The sequence below is a fragment of the Papio anubis genome, chromosome 1 (genome assembly GCF_008728515.1).
Source record: "Papio anubis isolate 15944 chromosome 1, Panubis1.0, whole genome shotgun sequence".
In the NCBI taxonomy this organism is placed as follows: Eukaryota; Metazoa; Chordata; class Mammalia; order Primates; family Cercopithecidae; genus Papio; species Papio anubis.
Window position 1 is genome coordinate 6513798 of NC_044976.1, and position 27417 is coordinate 6541214.

General features: G+C 58.1%; 1 protein-coding gene across 23 annotated transcripts in view; it reads left to right on the plus strand.

Moving 5' to 3' along the window:
• Positions 1–27417, plus strand: part of CAMTA1 (calmodulin binding transcription activator 1) — a 953012-nt gene that overhangs the window by 842012 nt on the left and 83583 nt on the right. For 16 of the 23 annotated variants that reach the window (XM_031668331.1, XM_031668354.1, XM_031668438.1 and 13 more), the window contains 4 exons: positions 1557–1697; positions 3175–5021; positions 10779–10905; positions 17489–17623. In XM_031668331.1, coding sequence (XP_031524191.1) covers positions 1557–1697; positions 3175–5021; positions 10779–10905; positions 17489–17623 — 2250 coding nt within the window. Of the gene's footprint in view, positions 1–1556; positions 1698–3174; positions 5022–9549; positions 9728–10778; positions 10906–17488; positions 17624–27417 lie in introns of those variants that run through there. The other 7 variants (XM_031668647.1, XM_031668821.1, XM_031668848.1 and 4 more) reach the window with 4 other exon arrangements.

Consider the following 27417-nt stretch of genomic DNA (forward strand, 5'->3'; position numbering starts at 1 on the left):
TGCCTCAGCCCCCAAGTAGCTGGGATTATAGGCATGTGCCACCATGCCCAGCTAATTTTGTATTTTTAGTAGAGTCCGGGTTTCACCATGTTGGTCAGGCTGGTCTCAAACTCCTGACCTCAGATGATCCACCCACTTTGGCCTCCCAAAGTGCTGGGATTACAGGTGTGAGCCACTGTGCTGGCCTCTACAAATAATTTTTTAAAAAAATATCCAAGTGTAGTGACACATGCCTATAGTCCCAGCTCCTCAGGAGGCTGAGGTGGGAGGATCACTTGAACCCATGAGGTCAGGTCTACAGTGAGTTGTGTTTATACCACAGCACTCCAGCCTGAGCAACAGAGTGACACCCTATTTCAAAAAAAAAAAATTAAGTAAAACTTGGACTCAAATCCAAGTCTGAATCGAGCCAGCTCCTACCTGCCATGTCGACGCTCTCCTTGTCCCCCTGCATTCTAGAACCCTTCACAGAACTGGGGCCGGTGCCGCGAGGGTTAGCGGCTACCCCTGGAGCCGGTGGGAGAGCAGCTTCAGCCAAAGGAGGAAGGACGTTGCTCTTGTATCGATGAAGCCACTGGCCTCTCCCTATCTCGACCCTGTGCCCTGCTCCTCTGCGCCTGGAGCCCCAGCACCAGCTCCAGCCCCAAAGCTGCGAATCCGCTGCCTCTCAGCCTGGCCCCACTAGAGAGAGCTGGATTGCTCCCTGTGCCAGACTCAGGACTTAGCCACCCCGTGGCCGGGTCTGCTCCAGCTGAGAAAACTTTTCCGCTGGAAAACTCAGTTTAGACTTCCAGCCCCCATCCTGCCGGGCAGGTGGGGAAACCCCAACCCCAACTCCAGGGACTGCAAAAGTGCCAGGAGGAAGGTCGAGCCCAGATCCTGGGGTGGCTATTCAGATGGCTACCATCAGTCAGCACTGGGCACTGAGGCCCCTGTCGTCCAGGCCATGTGGGTCCTTCAGTCCCGTCCCCATCTCCCCTGGCCTCTCCTGCATCTGCAATCCCTTTGGGGCAGAGAAGTCCAGTGAGGGCAGGAAGCCAGAGTCTTGCCCTCCAGGGCGGGGCCACCTCCGCACCCACTGCTGGGAGAGGCTTTGGTCCTCCCGGCTCGGTGCTTGTTGGTCCACCACCTCTATCCTGAGTCTCCACAAGAGGCTCACAGACTGGGAAGTCCCTCAGCCTCATGTCCACTCTCCTTCTGTCCTTGTTCCCTTCCTCTTCCATTCCAGCACCCCAGGAAGAGCCGCCTCGTGCACTCTGACTTCAGGGAAACAAAAGCAGAGCTCTATGTGGTCCACTCCCTGGGCTGCACCATAGTGAGGGGGAGCGAAGAGGGGAAGGAAGAGCTCAGAACCCCCGATGGGAGCAGGGGGTCCGATGGGGGCAGCCTGGCCTCCCTCCCCTCCTCCTCTCCTGCTCATCAATTCACCCCAGGAGCCGGCTCCCCAGCAGAGAGAGGGCTGCCCTCAGGGAGGGCCTGGGTCCTACCCCTCGGCCCCACCCAGGCCCCCTCTGCACCCACGGGCTCTGACAGCCCCCCCGCCTCTCTCTCCACAGTCCATGGCATCAAGTGGACCTGCAGCAATGGGAACAGCAGCTCCGGCTTCTCGGTGGAACAGCTGGTGCAGCAGATCCTCGACAGTCACCAGACCAAGCCCCAGCCGCGGACCCACAACTGCCTCTGCACCGGCAGCCTGGGTGAGCCGGGGCTCCCGGGGCAGGTGGGCGCCACAGGGACGGGGGCCCTACCAGGCAGCCGTCATGGCTGTCCTCTGTGGGAGTAGCCATGACATCTACTGAGGGAGGAGGGGGACAGGACAGTCAGAGACTGGGTGACACCACCGCATCCAGCACAGACACAAGGCAGGCCTTCGGTCTCGTCCTGCCCTGCAGCTGGCTGGCAGTCCACTCTGGGCAGGAGGGAGCAGTGTCCAGAGGGACAGCTTCCTCCATGGGGCAAGAACTGGGGGCAGCAGAGTTGGGGGAGCGAGGAACTCTGGGGCTCGGGGCCTCTCCGTTCAGGCCCACACTCGGGCATCCTCTGCCAGAGGGCACTGGGGCCTTCAGGGAGACCTGCCCTGCGTCAGTGACACCACACAGGCTCAACCTCTTTCTTTAACCTCTGTCTCCAAGAACATAAAGCGTCCCGCGCTCTGCTTCCTAATGCATCTGTTTTTCTGATAATGGTATTTGCTCTTTGAAATGTGCTCTCCCTGGGCTGACTTAATTAGATAGTCCCATTAGAGGTCGTGTCACTTCTCAGCACAGTCTTCGTGCATTTAGGAGTCCTGGTGGTGAGGCTGTAACAGGATCGGGGAGAATTTGCCCTTTCATCAAAAGCAAAGTGACCCTTATCAGATGAAATGAAAATGGTGAAAACATGCGAGGGGTGGGAGAGAAAAGCCGTGCCGGCTGCCAGGGCTGGAGGAGCTGCCAGGGAGGCTTTGCCAACCTCAGAAACGCTCAGCTGCTGAGGCTTGGACGTCTGAAATGAGGAGCAAGGGCTCTGTCCCTACTTAGGACCTAGAAGGATTTTTGTGCCCCAGAGAGCTGAGGATAGGCCTGGGCTTACGTACCTTTCTGCCTTTGGAGCAGGGTCCAGAACCGTCTTTGGTCCTGGGGCCTGAGAGCTGGTCCCGAGAGTGCATCTCCATCACCTCCCCATTGACCTCTGATTGCCAGGCCCCAGGGGTGGCTCCTTATCAGGTCACAGGCTGAGCAGCTGTGGGAAGTTGGGGAGGGGCGGTGGGGTAGGATACGAACATAGCCACCCTCCCCAGGCTGACCCCCTCTTGCCAGCAAAGGCCCCTCCAGGTGAGCGGTGTCTGTCTCTGATGGTGGAGGGAACTTTCCTGGACGTTGACATTCTCTCCACCTTCTCCTTCCCGACTTCCCATGTGCTTCCTATTCGAAAAGAGCATCAAGGTCAAAGCCCCTCTGATCTTTGGAGGAGGGTCAAAGGGGCATGAGACGGGCCCCGGGCTTGGGGTACGGGTCCCAGGGCTGAGGGTCTGTGGCCTGCCTGGGGCACCGGGTCTGGACTTTGCCAGAGGCCCCAGCTGCTGTGGGGCAGGTCCGCCACGGTCCTAGCTCTGACTCTCTTTCTGTGTGTGCACGTGTGTGTGCACGTGTGTGCCTGCGTGTGCATGTGTGTGTTGTGTTCTGATCTCTGCAGGAGCTGGCAGCAGCGTGCATCACAAGTGTAACAGTGCCAAACACCGTATCATCTCGCCGAAGGTGGAGCCACGGACAGGGGGGTACGGGAGCCACTCGGAGGTGCAGCACAATGACGTGTCAGAGGGCAAACACGAGCACAGCCACAGCAAGGGCTCCAGCCGCGAGAAGAGGAACGGCAAGGTGGCCAAGCCTGTGCTGCTGCACCAGAGCAGCACCGAGGTCTCCTCTACCAACCAGGTGGAGGTCCCCGACACCACCCAGAGCTCCCCCGTGTCCATCAGCAGCGGGCTCAACAGCGACCCGGACATGGTGGACAGCCCGGTGGTCACAGGCGTGTCCAGTATGGCAGTGGCCTCTGTGATGGGGAGCTTGTCCCAGAGCGCCACGGTGTTCATGTCAGAGGTCACCAACGAGGCTGTGTACACCATGTCCCCCACCGCTGGCCCCAACCACCACCTCCTCTCGCCTGATGCCTCTCAGGGCCTCGTCCTGGCCGTGAGCTCCGACGGCCACAAGTTCGCCTTCCCCACCACGGGCAGCTCGGAGAGCCTGTCCATGCTGCCCACCAACGTGTCCGAAGAGCTGGTCCTCTCCACCACCCTCGACGGTGGTCGGAAGATTCCAGAAACCACCATGAACTTTGACCCCGACTGTTTCCTTAATAACCCAAAGCAGGGCCAGACGTACGGGGGTGGAGGCCTGAAAGCTGAGATGGTCAGCTCCAACATCCGGCACTCGCCGCCCGGGGAGCGGAGCTTCAGCTTTACCACCGTCCTCACCAAGGAGATCAAGACCGAGGACACCTCCTTCGAGCAGCAGATGGCCAAAGAAGCGTACTCCTCCTCCGCGGCCGCCGCGGCCGCCAGCTCCCTCACCCTGACCACCGGCTCCAGCCTCCTGCCGTCGGGCGGCGGCCTGAGTCCCAGCACCACCCTGGAGCAGATGGACTTCAGTGCCATCGACTCCAACAAGGACTACACATCCAGCTTCAGCCAGACGGGCCACAGCCCCCACATCCACCAGACCCCCTCCCCGAGCTTCTTCCTGCAGGACGCCAGCAAACCCCTCCCCGTCGAGCAGAACGCCCACAGCAGCCTGAGTGACTCTGGGGGCACCTTCGTGATGCCCACGGTGAAAACGGAGGCCTCGTCCCAAACTAGTTCCTGCAGTGGTCATGTCGAGACGCGGATAGAGTCCACTTCCTCCCTCCACCTCATGCAGTTCCAGGCCAACTTCCAGGCCATGACCGCGGAAGGGGAGGTCACCATGGAGACCTCGCAGGCGGCGGAAGGGAGCGAGGTCCTGCTCAAGTCTGGGGAGCTGCAGGCCTGTAGCTCTGAGCACTACCTGCAGCCCGAGACCAATGGGGTGATCCGCAGTGCCAGCGGCGTCCCCATCCTCCCGGGCAACGTGGTGCAGGGACTCTACCCCGTGGCCCAGCCCAGCCTTGGCAACGCCTCCAACATGGAGCTCAGCCTGGACCACTTTGACATCTCCTTCAGCAACCAGTTCTCCGACCTGATCAACGACTTCATCTCCGTGGAGGGGGGCAGCAGCACCATCTATGGGCACCAGCTGGTGTCGGGGGACAGCACGGCACTCTCACAGTCAGAAGACGGGGCGCGGGCCCCCTTCACCCAAGCAGAGATGTGCCTCCCCTGCTGCAGCCCCCAGCAGGGCAGCCTGCAGCTGAGCAGCTCGGAGGGCGGAGCCAGCACCATGGCCTACATGCACGTTGCCGAGGTGGTCTCGGCCGCCTCGGCCCAGGGCACCCTGGGCATGCTGCAGCAGAGTGGACGGGTGTTCATGGTGACCGACTACTCCCCGGAGTGGTCTTACCCAGAGGTAAGCTACCACCGCTGCCGCCACCTGTCAACTCCCCTCCCACCCACCTCGCCGGCCCCTGCGCCACCCTGCAGCTAAGGGATGCCTGTGGCTGCCCTTCAGAGGAAGCTCTGGACCATAAAGATGACGTTTTCCCCTCCTTGTGTCCCCACAGCACTTGAACACCTCCGTCTTTTATGCAGTGATTCTCAAACTTCACTGGGGCAAGCAGCTTTAAAGTTGGGGTTCTTGGCCTGGTGCCGCGGCTCAAACCTGTAATCCCAGAACTTTGGGAGGCCGAGGCAGGAGGACCATCTGAGCCCAGGAGTTCCAAACCAACCTGGGCAACATAGTGAGACCTGGTTTCAACAAAAAATTTAAAAAATAAGCCAGGTGTGGTGGGGCCTGCCTATGGTCCCAGCTATTCTGGAGGCTGAGTCCAGAGGAACACTTGAGCCCAAGAGGTTGAGGCTGCAGGGAGCTGTGATTGTACCACTGCACTCCAGCCTGGATGACAGAGTGAAACCCTGTCTCAAAAAAAAAAAAAAAAAAAAGAAAAGAAAAAGTCAGGTGTCCTTGGAGGAGGCAAAATGCTCCCCTGGCTCCAGCCAGAGTTGTCTGCCATTTCTCGATTTATGTGTTAAGAGTCCATTTATGTTTTGCTTTGCTTTTTTTTAAAAAGGGGTCCCAGGGTTGCTTTAAAAAAATTCAAAAGTCACTATTGGCCAGGTTCAGTGGCTCAGGCCTGTAATCCCAGTACTCTGGGAGGCCAAGGTGGGTGGATCACCTGAGGTCAGGAGTTCGAGACCAGCCCGGCCAACATGGTGAAACCCTGTCTCTACTAAAAACACAAAAAATGAGCTTGGTGTGGTGGCGTGTACCTGTAATATCAGCTACTCGGGAGGCTAAGGCAGGAGAATCACTTGAACCCGGGAGGCGGAGGTTGTAGTGAGCCGAGATCATGCCACTGCACTCCAGCCTGGGCAACCAGTGAAACTCTGTCTTTAGGGAAAAAAAAAGTAGCCATCATAGATCATCTACATCCACTGCCTTCGCTCTACTTCTCCAAGCCAAACAAGAACAAAACCAAAAATCTCTCTCAAAACCGAACAGGGCACAGCTTCTGAAGAGTCATCCTGAAGATCCTTCTTAAGTAAACCTGGCCCTCTGCAAAATTCAACACAGGTCATAGGATGCAGGACTCCAACCTGCACCCTCCCCTAGTCCGCAGGCCGCCTCAGCTCCCGGGGATCTGACTTTGAGAACCACTACTCCAAAGACCAAAGCATCTTGCCTCAGGGACACAGCAGTAGAGGCATCTCTGCTTTTTCTCTAGAGTAGAATAGCACAGGAAGGGGACAGAGTGGCCCAGGCTTTCCCTAATAACCTAGTGTACACAAGCATGTGCTTCCTGACCTCTCCCCAGCCTGTCTGGGTGCTCAGGGACCAGCATGTGCACCACGGGCCCTGACTGGACACTTCCCAGGAGGTGAGCTGCCCGTGGCCCACTCGGTTGGACAACACCAAAGATGGGGGCTCATACTTCCTCACCCTTCTTCCCTGCTGGCAAAGCTAAGAAAATCTGTGTACAGTTGCCCCCAGCTCTCCCATCCCGGATAGGAAGAGCCCAGAAGGATTGGACTGGGCTTCCTCTTGGTGTAGTTTGGTGTGACCATGTTTCTGAGCCCCTGCTGTTTTTGTTTTGTTTTTGCTTTTCTTTTTTGAGAAGGAATTTCACTCTTTTTGTCCAGGCTGGAGTGCAATGGCGCCATCTTGGCTCACTGAAACCTCCGCCTCCTAGGTTCAAGCAATTCTCCTGCCTCAGCCTGCCGAGTAGCTGGGATTACAGGCACCCCCTGCTGCACCCAGCTAATTTTTGTATTTTTAGTAGAGATGGGGTTTCACCATGTATCCCAGGCTAGTCTCAAACTCCTGACTCCGCCTCCACCTCCCAAAGTGCTGAGATTACAGGCACGCACCACCGCGTCCAGCTAATTTTTGTATTTTTAGTAAAGACGGAGTTTTGCCATGTTGGCCGGGCTGGTCTCAACCTCCTGGCCTCCAGTGATCCACCCGCCTCAGCCTCCCAAAGTGCTGGGATTTTGCGGGAGTGAGCCACCGCACCCAGCCCTGACCTCCTCTCTTATCATTGATTCTGAGCTCAGTGGCACCTTCAGAGCGCTCACCACACCCTCCACCCCACCCCGCGAAAGCCAGTTGGGCATCTTCCCCACACCCCCTGACCCTGGGCTTAAGCAAGTGATGCAAAGGGACAGAGAGGGAGGCCAGGAACAGGGTTTGGGGGGAAGGTCAGAGCTGTCTTCTGGTCCTGGCTCCTTGAGACCTGACTCTCTGAAGCTCAGTTTCTTTATGTGTAAATGGCTGAGAGGGGGTGGCCTCAAGGCACTTCCAGTCCTAGGACCTGGTAGATTTGATCCTCGGGACACTTAGAGGTGCCCTGGAGCCCTTGATGTCTTGCAGGAGCCAGAGGGTGGAAGGAGGGTCTCCTCTTTTCCCAAGGTCCTGGTCTGTGAGACAAGCCCTGGGCTGGGTGCAGGCCCACGCCCCAGCCTCCTGGGTGTCCTGGCAAGTAGGACATCAGCAGGCCTGGCTCCTTCTGTCCTTTCCGGGCCTGCAGTTCAGCAACTCGCCACGCGAGGGCAGCCCAGGAACAGGAACGCAATGGCAGCCTGGCAGCCCAGCAGAGGGAGCGGCCAGTCCTGCTTTCCCAGAAGCCCTCAATGCTTCCAGTTACCTACAACCAAAAGCTGCCGAAATTCAGCTTGATTTGGAAAATGTGCATACACCACCCAGCTAGGCCCTTTGGGGCCCCACCTGGCCACACAGTGAGGCCTCAGAGGCTGTGAAGGGCCCCTTCCTCCTTGCTGTCCTCTCCTACCCAGGCCACTGTCTCCATACCACAGCAGGGGCGCCCCCATCCTGGGTTCTGCAGGAGACAGCACCTTCTCTCCTGACACTTCTGTCCCTTCATCTGGCCCTCGTTCTGTCCCCTCCCTGCCAGCCTGTCTGTGCACTGACTGCATCAGGAGTCCAATCTGGCCGGGTTCCGCCAAGCTCAGGGAGGGCCGTACAGGCAGGCTTGTCAGCCTGGGCCTTGCTTCCCTCTGCAAAATGGGGTTTGGTTAAACGGTTACCCAGCACCCCCACCCAGCTCTAAACCTCAATGCATCCACTTCGCAGGAATGCGATGGCTGGGGCCATCCTGCTGTCTCTTCTCTGAGAGGCCCTCCCTCCCACAGGCTGCTCCCATTTCTCCATTTCTCCTATCTCTGTCCACCCCTTCACCTCTGGCTGCAGCTGGTCACCAACACACACAGCATCTGCCCTGGCTGCATCAGACATCCTGGCCCTTTATCTCAGGACACAGAGACCTCAGATGGCATTTCGTGCTCCCTCCCCGCCCCCCAAACCCTCCTGCGTCATCTCCCACCACTGACACTCCTGCTGCACCAGGCAGAAGAGCCTGCAATTACAGCCATCAGGCACGCGCGCCACCACCAATTCAGTGCAGCCAGGCGGGCTGTTGCCATGGGAACCATCCCCTGAATGGATGGATGCTGAGCTGTCCTGCGGCGGTTTCCATGGAGAAGGTCCTGATGTTCTCCAGTAATCTCTGCAGTTCTTTGTTCCCGGCAGCAGCCCCAGCTTCATGCTAGCAGCTGTTGATTGCGGTTATTATTTTTTCCCTTTTTCTCACATGGTAACTGTCTATGGCCTTTTGAAGTCACTACTCCTCCACTTCCCAGGATCCTCGGGGATGGTGCCCTGAGCTGGCCTTCTGGTGCTTCCAGACATCCCAAAGTCAGGCTCCACCTGTCCGCTGGTACTCTTCCCAGCCAGGCACCCACTCCCCCCAATGCCCTGCCCCTTCCACGGAGCTGCAAATATCCCTGGGCATCAGAACAAGGAATGCTGGACCAGAAGGGCCCCTAGCGAGGAGATGCCACCCAGAGAGGCTGGGCCACTTGCCTGAGGACACACAGCTACTGAGGCGCAGGAGCAGGCCTCCTGCTTTTGGCTCTCGGTCGTGAGCTCTCTCCGCTGCCCTAGTAGTAACGTGACCTCCAAGGCCAGAGCAAGGCTCATGCGAGAGCAGGGGTGGAATATACCTTCCAGCCTGGGAGAGCCCCTTCCGTGGAAGAAGTCTCTTTTCCTGGCTGGGCAATGGGAGGAGCCACTTCCTCCTCATCCCTGGAAACACTCACTCCTGCTGCAGATGCCCTGGGCCAGGCCTGGGTTCCAGGAACATTGTGGGGTGCCTAGGGCAGGCTCCTTGTAGAGGCTGGGGCTCCCTCCAGGGCAGGGGTGCGCCAGGGCCCAGAAGATGCCGAGCAAGAATGAGTGACTGACCAGGAGGGAGCATCTGGCTGGCACGGGGCTGCGGGATGGGGATCGCTTCTCTGGCCTGGAGCGGTGGGGAGGGTGGGCTCACAGCAACTCCTCACCGCCACCTCCCAGTCTCCAGCGTGCCTGGCGGCCTTCTCCAGCCTGGACACTAGGTGGTGCTCTCTGCCCTGACCTACGCAGCTCTCCGCCCCCCTGCAGGGAAAGGTGTTTACTGGTTTGGGGGTGGGGTGGATGGCGCCTCTGGGGTGGGTCCACCCAAGGTTAGCCAGGAGAGCCCGGGAGGCTGGCACCCCCACCTTCCTCATCCCCCGGGAGAGCCTCCCTCTACTCAGTGACCAGCCCCTCTCCTCCGCTAAGCCGTAAGTAGGGGGCCTACAAATTGCCGTCCACCTCGCATCTCCCTCTATCATCACTAAGCAGGACAATGGCTGTGAAGCAGGATTGCCCAGGGCCCCGGACATGAGGCCACCCTCCTCCTCTGCTTTCTGCAGCAGCCCCAGGCTGGTCCAAGTTGGGGGTCAGGGAGTACCCCAGCCCTACTGATGCTCTCCTGCCCCTGGGCACCCTGGGAGGTTCCTGGAGGTGGGGTCCTACCCCCTGGAGCTGAGGAAGGTCATTCGAGGCTGCTCCCAGCCAAGCTGCAGGATCACGGCTTGCCTGTGGGACCCCGCGCTAGCTGTGTAGGCAGCGGCACAGACTCAAGGACCTTTGATAGCACAGGGTTGGGGGAGGGGCAGATGCTCAGCCCCGTTCCACTCCCAGCCCCCAGCTCTGAGCCCCAAACTCAGCTCACAGGGCAGTCTCTGAGCATCTCCTGCACTTAGCTCTTCTGTTTCTTAATCAGGCTCTTCACCCCACCCTGCTCCAGGCCCCCTCACCTTGCCACGCCCACAGCCTGGGGATCCTGGGTCTCTCCTCAACTCCCCACAAGAACTTCTGCTGCCCGGGCTGACACTGAGATGCTCAGGCCTGTTTTCAAAACTTGGAGTTCCCTCAATCTGTCCACAAGCAAATGACATAGCAAGTCCCCTCCCTGCCCTCGGCTTCCTTCTAGGCCAGCTCTCAGGGGCATCGTGGGCTGAAAGGGTTTGCAAAACTCTGTGCTCCCTCCTGCCTGGATCTGCGAGTTATACGAGAGAGAGAGAAGGTCAGGGGTTGGAGCTGCCGGTCCTGGAGCTTCCTGAGGGCTGGGGAAGGAGCGCCTCAGGGCCCTTCTCTTGCTGTAGTCCTGGAGCTGTGGTTCTCAGAAGTCGGGGCTCACTGGAATCCCTGGAGTGACAGCCTGGGAATCTGCATGGGGGGGAGGGATGCAGACCCCCATCTGAGCAGTGCAGCCTCAGGGGGGCTTCCCCATGCTGCCTCCCTCAGTGGCTCACACTCCAACTCTGTTCCCCTCTCTGTTCCCTGCAGGGAGGAGTGAAGGTCCTCATCACAGGCCCGTGGCAAGAAGCCAGCAATAACTACAGTTGCCTGTTTGACCAGATCTCAGTGCCTGCATCCCTGATTCAGCCTGGGGTGCTGCGCTGCTACTGCCCAGGTAAGAAAGTCACCCCCTGCCCCAGTCCCCCAAGGAAGGTGTGGGGGCCTGAGGAGCACTGGACTCGGAGTCAGCCTTGGGGTGACCTTGAGCAGGTCGTGTCCTTACTCTAGGACTCTGTTTCCTCGGCTGTGAAGAAGCGGATCCCAGATAGTCTATTAGAACATCATCTCCTTTGGCTCAGGGACCCAGTGTCGGACAGGGACCTAGGCACGCTTGACTGGGATTTTGAGGAGAACGTGATGAGAGCACGATTTAGGGTGGGAATAAGCCAGGCCCAGGCAATGTATCCAGGGCTGACCACAGTGGGAAGCTGCCACCACCCTCAGCCCAAAGGGTGACTACAGCTGGTGACAGCCGGGGCCAGAGACCACCTCTGCATCGAGGTGGCCCCTCTGCACCTGCCCATGCCTCCCATGGCCCGAGCCAACCAGAGGCCAGGAGAACCCAGGCAATGCAGCCTGCACACAGGCTGTGTCCTCCTGGGGCCCAGGGCAGAGGGCAGAAGGCTGGAGAAAGCATGGTAGGGGTAGAGGGAGATGGGGTGGTGATGGGGGATCAGTCTAACAATTATCAGCACAAACGCCTTTGAGAATGTAACAGAGCCATCTACCCTATGTCCAGAAAAGGTACACACACATAATTTGCTTCCAATTTTAGGGGCTCAAAGATCCCCCAAGAAACCCAGTCAGGAGGCCCTCTGTGCTGTCCCTGTGGCTCTGAAGCCCTTCCCCAGGCTTCCAGCATTATCTGCTTAGCATGGTGTCCCTGTCTGGTCAACTTGTCTTTGACCTCTGGCCATCACTGCTTCCCCACTCGCCTGTGCCATGGGGTCAGGGACTATCTTCTTGGTCACCATAGTATGCCCGGGGCTGGCAGAGTGCCAGACATGTCACGGAGGGGGATGGAGATTGTGAAGGAATGAATTAGTCTCCAGGCATCTGAAGCCTGTTTCTAGAGCTCATGTCTTCTGCTCCTGGACTGGTGCTGGGAGGGCCCCCTTGGCTGCCCCATCTCATCACCACCAGCCCTCGGGATGGCCTGTCCAGTGAGCCCTGACCATAAACAGGAGAGGGGGTAAGGATGCAGGTGTGCGGAAGGTCAGGGAGACCCACTCCTGTCCCCTAATGCCAGGGAGCCTAGAAAGGAGAGAAGATGCTCAGTATAGAAGACTGGGGGTGAGGAGAGAGGTATGGGGTGAGGAGGAGAGGTATGGGGTGGGGTGTCCCCACGGCAAGCACAGAGTTGGCTGGTGCTAGGCAGGCCCCAGGGTGCTTCTAGGTTCCACCCAGCATGGTCCAGCCTGAGCCTTGGCTGCCCCAGCTGTCTGCCGCCACCACCCCGCCCTTGAATCATTGCCCCGGCCTGGGGCAGCTGAACCCCACCAAGCGTTTCTCCTTTTCTCCTTCTCTCTCAGGCTCTTCTTTTTGTTGTTGTTTTTTTGTTTGGAGACAGAGTCTTGCTCTTTTGCCAGGCTGGAGTGCAGTGATGCAATCTTGGCTCACTGCAACCTCCATTTCCCGGGTTCAAGCGATTCTCCTGCCTCAGCCTCCCCAGTAGCTGGGACTACAGGCTTGTGCCACCACACCTGGCTAATTTTTGTACTTTTAGTAGAGATGGAGTTTCACCATGTTGGCCAGGCTGGTCTCGAACTCCTGACCCAACTGATCCGCCCACCTTGGCCTCCCAAAGTGCTGGGATTACAGGGGTGAGCCACCGCGCCCCACCTCTCTCAGGCTCTTCCACCAGAGTGGAAAACCCTGCTCCTCGGCTGGCTGTACGCTCAGCCTCTGCCTGAACCCAGCACCATCTTCTCCACAAACTTCCTGGGAGCCAGCGCTGCGGCCCAAGATGCCCATCCCACCCCCTGCTGGCCCAGCCCTCCCCTCCCAGCACCCCCCCGCCTGGCTCCAGAAGGCCCACCCAGCAGCCCTGCTCAGCCTGGAGCACAGCCAGCTGGCGTGGCAGCCAAGCCGGGTCTGCCTATCACAGCGCAGGGCTGTGTGCAGCTGATGAGGTCCCCGGCCCAGCGGGGGTGGCCGGGAGGGCACTGTGGCATTAAACAGTGCACTCATCACCTGCTGCCAGAATGGGACTTGCCTGGCCTATAAATAGATGCCACTTCCTGTACCTGGTTCTCGCCTGGCTAAGGACCAGGACAGGGCTGCTCAGGTCTGCTCTCAGTTATCTGACCCCTCCACAGAAAAAGAGGGGCTGGCCTTTGTGTGTCCCCGGGGCTGGAGTCCACCACACTTGGGTCCATCCCGGATCAGCCAGAAACCATCCGTGTGGCTCGAACTCAGTGCCTGACCTCTCTGGGCCTCAGTTTCTACAGCTCTGAGAACTGCCTGCCAGTGGGGCGAGAGCAGTGAGTGACAGGAGGTGTGTGAAGCACCTGGCCCAGGTGCTCCATTCCTGAAGAGTTCCCATTAATGAGGCCTTCGCTCTTCCTTTCCCAAGGAGGAGTTCGGAGAGGGTACCAGGGCAATTTGGGTCTCCACAGGCAGTTCTGCTGGTCCTGGGGCATTTCCGGGTCCCCAGAGATGGCAGGTAGAGTCTCTGCCTAGGCTACTCACCCTCCTAGTCATTCAGGCTCATTCTGTTAGCCACAATGTGTCTTGGACTGAGGGAACAGGAGCCACAAGGCTCAAGGCACACTGAGAGCTGGGACCCTCCACAGGCGCCAGCATTGTGTCTTCAGCTAACTCCACAAAGGGGGTCTCCTTTGGAAATCTCTGCTTTGCGGCCCAAATTGAAACATGGTGCTCTGTAAAACAGCACTGGATGTATCCATTCCTTTCTTCATCTGCCAGATAGCTTTTGAGTAGCCCCTGCTTGTTGTGCACAGAGTATGGGCTTGGAATGGAGCAAAGAATAAGACCCAGCTTCTCACCAGGGCCCTGACTGCAAGGGGCTCTCGGTCCAGGGAGGAGTGCAGCATGCAAATGAATCACTGCCCCGGGAGATGACGCTGGCTGCTTGGGGACCTCATCTCTGGGTCTCCCCAGAGGAATCTGAGGCTGAGCTTGAAGGATGAACACTTGGAAGTCAGAATCAAACTGGCCTCACCAAAAAGAGAGGCTCAGAGGCCTGTGAGCACAAGCCAGGAACGACACGGGAGGAGGGGGCACTGGCAACACAGATGGCCAATGCCTGCCCGTCTCCGGGGTCCCAGCCCGACACACCCACCCAAGCAAAACACATGAGGTGATTCTGCCCTGACCAAGAGCAGGGTCCTGCCCTGGCAGCTCCCACACTGTCACAGGCAGCAGGAGACACTCAGGCACAGAATGTGTCTTCTACAAGACTCAGGTGCTTCAGGGGCAGGAGGGAGCCCACCAAGTTAGGGCAGTGAGCTGAGGGCAGTGAGCACTGAGTGAGAGGAGGTGCTGGCGGAAAGAGGCAACTTAGGCTCGGAGAAGATAGGGGAATCCACCAAGAAGACTCTGCTGGCCAGAGAGCACTAAAGGAGACAAAAGATGAAATGCAAAATGAGGGCCAGGCACAGTGGCTCACACCTGTAATCCCGGCATGCTGGGAAGCCAAGGCCGAGGGCAGATCACGTGAAGTCAGGAGTTCAAGACCAGCCTGAGCAACACGGTGAAACCCTGTCTCTACTAAAAATACAAAAATTAGCTGGGCATAGTGGCAGGCACCTGTAAGCTAGTAGGGAGGCTGAGGCAGGAGAATCGCCTGAACCTGGGAGGTGGAGGTTGCAGTAAGCCAAGATCACGCCACTGCACTCCAGCCTGGGAGACAGAGTAAGACTCTGTCTCAAAAAAAAACAAAAAGCAAACAAACAAAAACAACAAATGAGGTGAAGAATTGGGTTTCAAAACAATTCATTCAACAAATAGTTACTGAGCCGCCATAACATCCCGGGCACTGACCTTGGCACTAGGCATGAAGATTAAGATGGAGCCAGTCCCAGCTCTCATGAGCTAATGTTCTACTGCAGGGAGACAGAAAACAAACAAGGAGAAAAAGAAATAACCAAGGTAACTGGTGAAAACTGTATCCCAACAGTAGAATATGGTAATAACATCACCCGGGAAGAAGGAGATTCCTTCTGGAACATGGATGAGCAGAGGCCTCTCGCAGGCTGGGACCTGGATGATGGGATGGAGCCAGTCATGGGAAGTGGGAGAAGCATCCTGGCCAGGCAGAGGGTAGGGGAAGTGCAAAGGCCCTGGGACAGAAAGAGGTTTGGCAACATGGAGAATCTAAAGCTCGAGAAAGGTGCTGGCTGCAGGATAGTGAGTGGGGTACAGGGAGCTGAACACAGTAAGACTGGAGATGATAGCAGGAACCAAAACAAATCGTGTCCATCTTTCTGCATCATAGGAAGGAGTTTGGTTTGATTTTACTTGCCATAGGAAGCTGTTAGCTTTAAGCAGGGGGTGGCTTGATCTAAATGGTGTCTTTAAAGATGATTCTGGGTGTGTGGGAAAGATGATTCTGGGTTGTAGGAAGAACAGACTCAGGGAGACCATAGGAAGAAGGCAGAGGGCTGATCTTTCCAAATGTAAGGAGAAGGGCTCCCTTGGGCACCACACTCCCCCTGGTTTCCTCTAGCAGTGCTGGGCTGTGGCCCCCAGTGCTGGATTGTGGCCTCCCGACACCCTCCCAGCAGGAGCAGGTCTCAGGTGCTCTGATGCTGCCTTCAGCGGGACGCTAGTGGAGGAGTCTAGGCAATAAATGATGGTGGCGTGGACTACAGCATCTGCAGTGGAGATGGAGAGCAATGGATCTTGCCATTGCTGATGGCGCTTGCTGATGGACTGCATGAGTGGGGAAGGGAAGAGTGAGTCCAGGAAGCCTCCTGGGTGATGGACCTGCAGGAGCAGGGCTGCTGGGCTGGGACCCCAGAGACCACAGTAGGTCCCCTCTGCTCCGTCTCTCTGGGAAGGAAGAAATGCCACCATTCCGGCGTTGCTGCAGGTTGTGCACCTGCCAGAAGATGGTGGAAGAGCAGCAGCAGTTGAAGAGGCCACCCCCCCAGGCTGGGACACATTGTCCCAGAAAAGCCGTGAGCTCCCCAAGGCTGGCCGAGGAGGCTGCTAAGAGGAGCAGCCCTGAGCGGGCTCTGATGGGTGTGGGTGCTGGCCACCTGTCTTCCTGCTGGCAAGCCAGGCCAATCTCCAGGGCAGGCATGCGACCACAAGCCTGGAGACCCGCCCAGGGATGCCAGCAGAGCCATAGCAGGTTCTGGACTTGGCCGGGGCTCCCTGCCCAGGCACCTCGGAGGTCCTATGTGACCTCCACTGTGGAGTCCTTTGGTTCAGGCTGTGCCCTGGAGCTGAGGTTCCCAGACAGGGTGGAAAACACAGAGGAAAAACCCATGGGTCCCCTTGGACAGTGACTCCCGAAGGCCTTCCCTGGGGACAATGGCAAGATGGTTGCTGCCTTAGCACATCCACCCAGGATGGACAGCGGCCACCCATCAATAAGCTGGTTTTCCCATCGGGACTGGGATCTGCATCAGAGTCCTTGGAGGAAAGCTGGAGCTCTGCTTGTCCTAGGGAGTGGCTGACTTGGATGGCTTCCTTGAGTCTATAAGCTCCTGAAAACCAAGAGCCCAAACAGTAACGTGATCCCCGTGCGTGTCCTCCCTGGAAATCTGTACTGGGGAGGCCCTGGGTATCAGTATCTGGTATTCCAGAAAAGCAGGGCAGAGGGCACAGAACCGAGACATCTGCCAGGGACGAGGCCTGGCAGGGCAGTGTGCACACCCACCATTGCCCACGGGCCACCTCTGTGGGCCACAGGCCAGCCCCCAAGATGCCAACATGAGCTGTGGAGAGGCAACCTCAACCCCAGAGCTGAAGCTGATCTCCGCCGCGGGCTGGCTTCCTCTTACTCTCAGTGAGGACATACCTCGTTTATTCCACAAATACGGTTATTTGTTAAGCCCTGTGTTGGGGCCACAGCAGTTAACGAGACCCACCAGGGCCCTGCCTTCCAGGGCTTACTGTCGGACATTGGAGGGAGGTACAACGTTCACGCCAGCATCCCCAGCTCAGCACCCACTGGGGCTGAGCTGGGGCCAGGGTAACAGAGGCACAGCTGAAGCTCCTTCATCGGGGAAGCAGAAGAACTTCTAAAAATACAGGGGCTGACTTGTTCATTGAGTCAGGACAAGCTTATAGGAATAGTTGAAACAAAATAAGCACAAATCAGTCCGAAGCAGATGCTGTACCTGAGCCCCATCCAGGAAGAATGGGACAAGGGGGGACGTCAGCCAGCCATGAGGCAGGGTTGGGGGCCATTCACTCATTCACTCGTTCAGCCAGTCTGTACTGAGCACCCAGCCCCTGCCCTCACTCGGAGGACAAAGCAAAGGGGCAGTTACAATACCTGGGAGTGATCACAGGACAGCTGGCTGAGTCTGGGTGAACCGAGAAGGTTCCTAGAAGCAGCATTGTGTTTGGGCCTCGAATGAGCAGGCATAGGCTGTCAGTAAGGAGAGCTGGACATTAACCAATGAAGGGTAGTGGGGAGGGGACATTCCAGGCCCTGTGTGGTTCACCAGGCTGTAGGTACCCACCCATCCCTTGACTTGGTCTTTTTCTCTCGCTTTCAGCCCATGACACTGGTCTTGTGACCCTACAAGTTGCCTTCAACAACCAGATCATCTCCAACTCGGTGGTGTTTGAGTACAAAGCCCGGGCTCTGCCCACGCTCCCTTCCTCCCAGCACGACTGGCTGTCCTTGGACGGTAAGAACAGTGCTTGGGTCGTCTTGCCAGGCACCAAGGGAGAGGGATGCTTGGGGACTCCATGCACAAGGTGTGAAAGAAGAGTAAGCACCCAGAAAGGGGCAGGAAGCGGTGCCAATGTGAGCGAAGGAAGGTCGGCTGGGTTTCCACCGCCAGGCTGAGTGCCTAAGCTGTCAGCCATTTGTGTCTGGACACTGGCTGGCCCCACCCTCAATCTCGGTCTCTCCTTAGGACAGACTGAAAAGTATGTGAGTGCGGGTCTGTGGCTGGCACACTCACAGCCTGCTGGGCTGTCTGAGTGGCCAAGCAAGCCCAGGGGAGCTAAGAGGTTCCTCTGGCGAAGGACCCCAGGCAGCAAGGTCCAAGCACCAGCTGTGCCCCTCCAGGGCTGTTTCCATGGGCTCCTGAAAGCAAAAAAGGTTCCCAGAGGCCATCGCCAAGCCCCAAGCCTCTCAAGGAAGAGGATGGGGAGGCAGCTCAGGCCTGGGCTTCTTTCGGATTTGGGAGCTTGCTTCTGTCTTTTGGGGCGAACCAGCCAAACCTTCTCCTGGAAGCCCTCAAATACCCTCAACTCCAGCTTCTTGGCTGATTTTAATTCCACCTCTGCCCTGTATGGCCTCTGTGGCAAGCCCAGGATCGTGACTGTGGCAGAGGGTAGAGTGTCAGGGACCCCAGTGGGCTTCAAGGGAGCAGGCAGGACCTGGTGGTCAAGGACAGGCAGGGACTCCAAGAGCTGCCAGCCTTGTCCATGGGGGTCAGTGAGTGTTGGTGGTTCCCCTTGGGGTACCAGGGGCTCTGCAGAGAAGAGCTGCCAAAGGCAGGCTGGGAATGCCAGGGTCAGAGGCTGCCCTTTCCCACATGGGCAGGAGGCCCAGAGCTGGCCAAGGCCTGGGGGGCTGAGCCCGGTGCACTGGGGATGCAGTAGGAGGGATGCCTGTCCATAACCTCAGTATCAGGGCAGCCGGGATAGATGACAGTCCATGGGGTACCTTGCTAGAGACCTGGCCAGCCCAGGACATTGAGGTCTGGGCTAAGCTGAGCCTGGGCCCCCTGCAGGGGTGGGTTCTTTAAGCAACACCCCCCCATACACACACCCCCACACACCCACAGCTGGCCTTTTGGGTCTCACCTCTTAGACTACCCCTTGCTGTTGGCTGCTGGAAGATTTCTGGGCTTGGGTACATAGTTCATTTCCTGAACCACCCAGCGTGTAAACCTCAGCCTTATCCCAGCCCCTGCCCCAGCCGAGACAGGGTGCCAACAGCTGCCTTGGCTGGTGAACCCTCAGGAGACATTCCCCAGGACAGCTTTTGAGTCTGCAGGCTCTGCACCCTAGCATGGGCTGCCCTGGGGCACCAAGCTGCCCTTGGCATCTTCCCTGGCCGAGGCTGGAGCCAGGTAGAGCTCTGAAGACCCGCAGATGTAACCAAGAAGAGCAGGGTGACCAGGGGCTCCTGTTTAGGAAATCCGGTTTCAGTTTTGCAGAACAAATGGGGAATGAAGTCGGGAACTCTGCAGAACCCTGGTTCTCCCTGAATGACCTGGCTGGCCTCACTAGAATGAACCCAAGGATGCTGGGACCAGTGTAGGACCCCGCCTGGCAGATGGAGCCTTTTCAGAGAGCAAAGTCACAGTCAGGCAGTGCCCCAGAGCTCAGGACACATCTGCAGGCCCCCTGGAAACACAGAGAGCCAGCCGTACCCCGGAGGCTAGGGCATGGGAGGATGCCGCCATAGAGACCGTGGGGAGGGGAGCCACCCAGCTACTTCATGACAGACCAGGACTTCGGCCACCCCAGGCCCCTTGGGATTGGCCTGGCGCCAAGCTGGGCGCCTGCTCCCTAGCTGCCCCCTCTCCCCAGAACTTTGAGCTCTGAACTCTGTAGGCCTCCAAGTTGAAATAAGCACCCCTACCCCTGCAGGATACACAGGAGGGCGACAGGAATTGGGGTGACGATGGCATCAAGGCCTGGGCGTCCAGCAGCATCGGCTCTGTTACCACCAACCAGGGCACAGCTAGGGGAACAGTAGCTCCGCAGCTTGGACCCCCAGCTCAGAGCGCCCTGCTGAACCAGAGGGGCCAGCCTGGGGTCCACCGCGGCTCAGGGGCCCTGCAGAGAGCAGAGCAGGACCCTGAAGGACGCTTTCCTTTTGTCTGGGCCAGTTGTCCTTTCAAGGAGTGGGAGTGGAAGGGAGGCGGGGACAGAGGAACTGCCAGACCCCACCTGGCTGGGGAGAAGCGGGGCTTCCCTAGCTATTCTTTTTCCGCCGAAATGGATACAAGGCACTCACCCACCCAAGGGCCCAGGCTTCCCAGCCTTTCACCAGCTTGATAAATACTAAGGGGAAGGGGGAGGGGAAGCAGTGCCGCAGCCGCAGCGCAAAGGGGGCCGTTGGAACAGCTACCCGGGAGCGCGGGGGTCCCAGGCCTCTGGCCAGCCACAGGGCCTGGCCGTGAACTTTGCGTCCAGGCCGATGCTGCAGTGGCCGGGCGGTGGTGAGCCTTGCGTCCCCGCCTGTCTCTCCCGTCCCCTCCCTTCGGTCTCCGCAGTTTCTCGGCTCAGCCCCTCCCGCCCCCGTGGGCGCTGGGCCAATTCTCCCTCCGCGCCGGCCGGGCGGTGGAGACGGGTGCGCCGCGGCAAGGGGAGGACGGCTGGGGAAGAGGTGGGCGCCAGGGGACTGCAGCGGGGAGCAAACTGGGGCACGGCTGCCGGCGGCGCGCGTGCACACACTCTCGCCCACGCGCGCGCCCGCCCGCCTGCCGACGCGCAGCCGCAATGCGGGGCCTTTCGCGGAACTGCTGGCGGCGCCGCGCCTTGCGGGGTCCAGGGCGCCCGCAGGGACTGCGAACACAACGGGACTAGGAAGGCCTGAGCCCGGCCATCCGCCTCCGAGTGCGCCGCAGCGTGCGGCGGGGACCGCGGGCCTTCGGTCCTGGGCGGCGAGCCCTGGCTCCCTCCTTCCGTGGCCTCCGCTGCATGTGGGGAGCGCCCTTTGTCCCCTCCGCCATGCCCGGGGGGAAATGTTTGGGGAAGAGACTGTCGGCCCTCATTTGATTAAAACACGGATTTGTTTGCTTGGCTAAAGGCCGGGTGGGGGGCGTGGGTCCGGGCCGCAGCGAACTCGCGCGCGCGCGAAGCAGCAGCAGCAGCTGCGGAGAAGTCTTTGTCCCCGCGGTGCAGCCTTTGTCCCCTTGGAGTAGCTTTTGTTTGCGCAGCCCCGCCCTGCGGAGAGTGATCGTCCCCACGTTGAGGCCGCGGGGCAGGGACCCGACGTCCCCAAAATCTCAGCTGGGGCGCAGCCATCCTGGGAGAGACCGGGCGTGGAGGTGGCGGAAGATGGGAGGAGGAATCGCAGCCTCTGGATCCCGGAGCTGCAGCGCCTCCCCCAGACCTAGGGGGTCTTCCCCTCCCTTTCCCTGCGCCCCACTGTGAGCTCCAGGGTCAAAGGCCCTGTCTGCCGGACCCCCATCACGTAGCCCAGGGCTGGCACGTGGTGGGCTACAGTACATATTTGTGATATGAATGCAGGCAGGCATGAATGAGTGAGTGCAGGAGGGACTGTCAAAAAGCTGAATCCAACTAGTGGTAAGGAAGGCTTCACAGAGGAAGCGAACCCCCTGGTGAGACCTGAAGCCTGACCAAGGTTAGCCCAGGAAGAGGGGGCATCAAGGGTGGCAGGAGAGGGAAAGGGCGACTGCCTTTAGGCCAGGGTCTTTGGGAACTACCGTTTTCACCGTTTCTCCTCCACCCACAAAGGTCCGGATTCAGAACAAATTTCCTCTGGCCTGACCTAACCCCAGGCCATTTGCACAGGACCCCAGGGAGGTCTGAGCAGGCCAGCTCTTCATACAGAGATGCAAGGGGGACCTCTTCCAGGCTAAAGACAGGCAGGCAATGGGGTTTACCCTGGAGACCCACTGGGGAGGATCCCTGGGAAATATCACTTTTGCCTGTGATAGGTCCTGTGGATACAACAGCCAGGGCCGAGCTGAACTTCAAGAGGATGCTGTCTGTGTAGACTAGCCTTGCCTGTGCCTGTGTTTGCAAAGAGAATAAACCCAGGCAGTTCAACACTGCAGCCTTGGAGCTGAGGGGGTGGGGCGGGCCCTCTTCTGGCCAAGGACACGGGGACACCTTGAAGTGACCTGAGTCCCTAGAAGAAAAGGTGAGTGGAACTTTTGTGTGCCTGACTCTTTCTTGTCTTACAGCATCTGATTCTCCTTAAGGCCAAGTTGAGAAGATTTAGGGTCCCCTGTCCCCACCCCCACCTGCTGGCCCTTCTTGGAACCCCACTAAGCCGCTTAGACTTAGACTCTATTTTCAATGCTTCTCAGGCAACTGAGCCTCCTGCCTGGATGAGAGGATTGGAGTGAGACCTGTGTGCAGCTCCCCTGGGCTGGGCTGCTCTCCTGGGCTTCCTCTGGTCTCCTGGGCAGTTCCCCTTCTGGCCTCAGGGGTGAGGGGGGGCTGTGTCATCTCAGGCAGAGTGGGGAGCATGGACTAAGAGCTCAAACTTTATTATCCAGGTGCCTGCTTCCTGGGCAAGCCTCAGTGTGAGGTGGGTGAGCCCAGGCAGCTTGCCCCTGCTGCTCGCCAGGGACAGAGGGGGTTATCCTGTGACTTCTGGGGCAGCCTGGCCCTGGGGTAGGTGTCTGGGAAGACTGAGAGCCTCGCTCCTGTCTAAAGAAGTGAAGAGAAGGAAAGGCCTCTCGATTTGGCCTTCTGATCCGACCAAGCTCTCTATGCTACCAGATGGAAGATGTGTCTCTGGGGCGGCCCCCAGCTCTGCCCCCACTTCGGAGCTGCCACCTTAGGTGTGAGAGGGCCTGTTCCTGGCATGTGGCTGTGGTCCTGCTGGCCGTTCCTTGTGGGCTGATTCTAGCACCAGCCTCCACCCACCAGAGCTGGGAGACCGCACACTGCCCCAGAGTCCAGGGGTACATTCCAGGGTCAGTGGGAAAGGCCATTCCGGCTAGGACACTGGCCCTGGGAGGCCTCTAGCTTCTTCTTCCAATGGTGACACTCCAGGGCTTTCTGCTGAGTGGGCCTGGGCTAGCCCCTCCAAGGCTGGCTCCCTCCCTCAGATCCACCCAGCCCACCTCCCAGTAACCCTCAGCTGGCCCATGAACATGTTACGTGACATGGGATGCTGTAAGAGTATGTACACAGAGTTGGCCGGGTGTAGTGGCTCACTGCCGTCCCAGCACTTTGAGGAGGCCAAGGCAGGAGGATCGCATAAGGTCCAGGGAAATCAAGACCATCCCTGGCTAACATGGTGAAACCCCATCTCTATAAAATACAAAACAAAATTAGCTGGGTGTGGTGGTGGGGTTGCCTGTGAGTCCCTTCTTTCGGGGAGGCTGAGGAGAATGGCTTGAACCCAGGAGGTGGAGCACAGTGAGCCAGACCGACCTCTGCACTCCAGCAGGTGAGACTCTGTCTCAAAAAAAAAAAAAAAAAAAAAAAAAAGAACGTACAATGTACACTGAGGACACATTCCAAAGGCATCACTTGTCCCAGATGATGGAAGACGGAGGAGCAAAAATTACTGCCTTGCTAAATAATGTAAAATGGCCATTGCTTTGCTAAAACCAATACAGTTTGTATTATGGAGCAGAATACAAAATTCACAAGAAATTTTCAGATAAGACAGCATGGGTGAATGATCTTGACTTCAAAGAGCTACTTTGAATTTCGCCCATAGTGAAAGACCAGTAGCCCCCGCTTACCCTCTCCTGCCTCCAAGAGCTCTTTGGGGGAGCTGGAGAAGCACTGACCCAGGGGTCACCCGAAGGAAGAAAGGACCCCCGCCCCGCCGAGAGCTTTCTGGCATCCACCTGGAGTGGGGACTGGGGCCAACACAAGCTGGTTAGCGCATGGGCCTCTGGGTGCTTCTGTGCACAGCAGTGACAGGTGGCAGGAGCAGCTGGCATGAGCCGGTCTTGCACTCGGGACCTGAGGCTGAGTGGCAGGAGTCACATCCTCTCCAAGCCCAGCCAGTGCCGTGCTTCAAAGCACAGGGCCCTCCTCGTAACCCGTCTCTCACTCTCTGTGGGGTCTGCTTCGTGACACGTTGCGGTGGGCGTCTGTCTGCTTGGGTGCGTGTGCTCCCCAGGTGTGCTTTCCTCAGCACCGCGGCGGGTGGGAGACACATCAGCATACAGTTTGGGGAGCATCGTAGCCATTGGGGCTCCTCAGCAGCCAACTGTGCTCCTCAGCCGGGACCAAGAGGCCTGGTCCTCAGATCCTCCTGGGACAGTGACTTCCTGCCATTTGCAGCTGGGGCCACACCAAGCAGACCTGAGTGGAGCTCCTCTGTGTGGCAAGGAGTGGGTCACCTTGGAGCTGGGCCCCACCCGGCCTCCTTGGAGCAGCGACACATGGCACCCTGCAGAGAAATGGCCCTTAGGAGGAAGCTCACCTCTCCGCAGAGGCCGAGGGGCAGCCTTTGCCACCCTGTCCTGATTGTTGGGGCGGGAAGCAAAGTCACCTCCATGGAGGAAGCCCCAGGACTCGGGCAGATGCAGGCTCGTCTCCCAGGATTGGCTTCCCGGCCACCTGCAGGCCAGATGCTCCTTCCAGAGCGTGCATGACAGTGGCGGTTTAGACCCTCCAGGGGTCAAGATCAGCCAGCTTTTCCTGTGACTGCCGGACAAATGCCCACCAGCTGGGTGGCTTCACACAGAGATACGCTCTCACAGCTGCGGAAACTGGAAGCCTGAGCTCAAGGTCCTGGAGCGCTGAGCCCCCTCTGAAGGTGCTAGGGAGGGACCCTCTCTGGTCACTTGCAGCTCTGGTGGCTGTTGATCGTCGTTGTGGATCCGTGGCTAGTGGCAACGGAACCCCAGTCTCTGCCCCCACTGTCCTTCCTATGTGTGTGTCTGTGTCCCTACTTTCTTTTAAGGACACCAGTCATTGGATTAAGGCCAACCCCATCCGGTGTGAACCCGTCTTAATGAATTACTAATTACTTTTGTAATTTACTAATTACAAAGACTCTATTTCCAAAAGAAGTCCCATTCTGAGGTTCCCTGTAGACAGGAGCATTTGAGGAACACTGTTCAATGCGGGACTCCGTCTCTTGTGGGCTTGTCCCCAGGGCGTGGTCCTGGGCATGATCCCGGCTGTGAGGCCTCACTGAAGGACAAAACTGACCCCAGAAAACACCAGAAGCCTCCGGAGGGCTTGTTGTGTGCAGGGTTCTGTCCTGGGTGTCGTGAGAGGTGCCGTAAAGAGGCAGCACAGCGTAGGCTCCAGGGGCTCCGCAGTGTCGGGGAGTTTGCAGGCACCGTCTTGCGGTAATAGGTGGCATGTTTTAAGGAGTTTGCAGACACCGCCCTGCGGTCACGGGTGGCATGTTTTAAGGAGTTCGCAGGCACCGTCCTGCGGTCACGGGTGGCGTGTTTTGAGGAGTTCACAGGCACCGTCCTGCAATCACCGGTGGCGTGTTCTCGCTCTGTCGCCCAGGCTGGAGTGCAGTGACGCAATCTCGGCTCACTGCAAGCTCTGCCTACCGGGTTCACGCCATTCTCCTGCCTCAGCCTCCCGAGTAGCTGGGACTACAGGTAGCCGCCACCATGCCCGGCTAATTTTTTTGTATTTTTAGTAGAGACAGGGTTTCACCTTGTTAGTCAGGATGGTCTTGATCTCCTGACCTCATGATCTGCCCACCTCGGCCTCCCAAAGTGCTGGGATTACAGGCGTGAGCCACCATGTCCAGCCGATGGTGTGTTTTAAGGAGTTTGCAGGCACCGTCCTACAGTCACAGGTGGCGTGTTTTAAGGAGCATCACAGGAAGTGCAGTTCGTTCAGTGTTTATTGAGCATTTACTATATACACAGCAGTATATTTGGGGAAGGATGCAGATACAGGAAAGATCAGGTCCTGGCTTGGAGGAGCTGCTCGCAGGACACCCTCCTGTTGGGATGCTCGGGGATGGCCATGCCGTGGGGCAGCAGGATAGAGCAGCCTCCCACAGCCACCCACCATGAACACGCTGACCAACTTGGCTCCTGCCAAGGCCACAGCACGTCCCTGTGGACCCCAAGGCCTGATTGTCTTCATTGGACTTAAGGGCTCCAAGCCCCTGTGTCCCCACTGATGGCCTTCTCCCCAGGAGAAGCCCTCTGGCTCTGTGCGAGAGCAGTGCAGTTCTGCCCCTCCCTCCCACTCCCCTGCTTGCTGCTTCTCAGTCTTCAAGCTTCTCCTTCCAAAATGCTCTGTCATGTCCACATGGCCAGCTCTCTCCTGACTACTCTCTTCTCCCTGCCCACGCTCCCTGAGGGCTTCTTCCCAGCCAGGGCTCTCTCTCCCACCTACTGGGGTGCAGGGATGGCTGCCCCTCTGTTTCTCTTCTTGGATCCAGGCCATCCATCTATCAGCCTACAGGGCAGCTTGACCCACGTTTCTCTTGGGCAAGCCAGTAGGTCCCAGACAGGACAAATGGCCGTTCTTTGTTTTCCCCAAGCTACCTCTCTGATAACATTCCTGGCCCCTGTGGATAATCCCACCCAAAAACCCAGGAGTCACCCCTTGCTCCCTCCCTCCCCGACATCCCAACACTAGCCTAGCATGTTTCTCTCCTTTATTTCTCTCACATTCTCTACTTCTCGCCATCCTCTCTGCCACCACCTTAATTCAGCCCAAACTAATCAATTGTGCATGTCCTAACCAGTCTTCCCACCTCCTTCCACCCGGGCTGCCTGGTCTTCCGTCACCTGGTCAATATGGATGCAGCATCTGCTGGGTGCCAGGCACTGTTCTGGGCTCTGGGGAATCCTTATTCTCCTGTAGTTTATATTCTAGTGGGGAAGAAAGACAACACACAAGTTGCAAAGGAAACTGTCAGACGGTGATAGGTGCTGGGCAGGGAACCTCCCCTGGATGGTCTGGGAGAGGGAACCAAGGTGGCTGCTTCATAGGTTGGGGGAGGTCAGAGGAGGCCTATATGAGAAGGTGATATTGAAGCTGGGGTATGAATGACAGGCAGGGGCCAGCCACAGTAAGACCATGGGAGGAACATTCCAGGCCAGGGAATTAGGAGCAAAGCCCCCAGGGGGAGGGCAAGCCTGGCATGTTGGGGGAGTTGAAGAGTGTGCTGCAGCCAGAATAGAGGAAGGGGAGGTGGAGGGGGTTGCAGGGATGGGAGAGGGCCAGGGGGTCAGCAGAGGCCATATGGGACACATCACCCAGAGTAGGGGGCTGGGCTTTTATTCTGAGGTCAGTGGGGAACCATGGGAGGGGCGCTGCCACACACAGGTGTATGTTTGCAAGAACGCCGCAGCTGCCATCTGGAGAATGAATTGTGTCTCCACTGGCACAGAGACGTCTCCAGGGCTCTGGCGTCGGTTTGGGCAAGAGGTGAGGGTGGCTCTGACAAGGCTGGAACAACGACTCCTGAGGGACAGGGCGGGTCTGGGTTTGTCTGGAAGTGAAGTCAAGGGTTCTGCTGATGATTTGAATATGAAGAACGGGAGAGGATGATGAGTAATAACGCCTAGATTTGGGGCTCCAACCACTGGAGGGACAGCAAACCATTTCCTGAGATGGAGAAGTTTGAAGCAGCAGCAAACCCGAGGGGATAGGAGAATGTAGTGTTCGGTTTTGGTCACGTTACATCCGACAACCTCATTAGAGACGGCGGGTTCACAGTGGGGTCTGAAAGTCTGGAGGCCAATGAGAGATCCAGAATGGAGACGATGTTTAGGAGTCCTCTGCGTGCAGATGGCGTTTAGCAACCTAGCTCCGTGAAAGGGCACAGATGAAGCAGAGGAGAGGCTGCAGGATCAAGCGC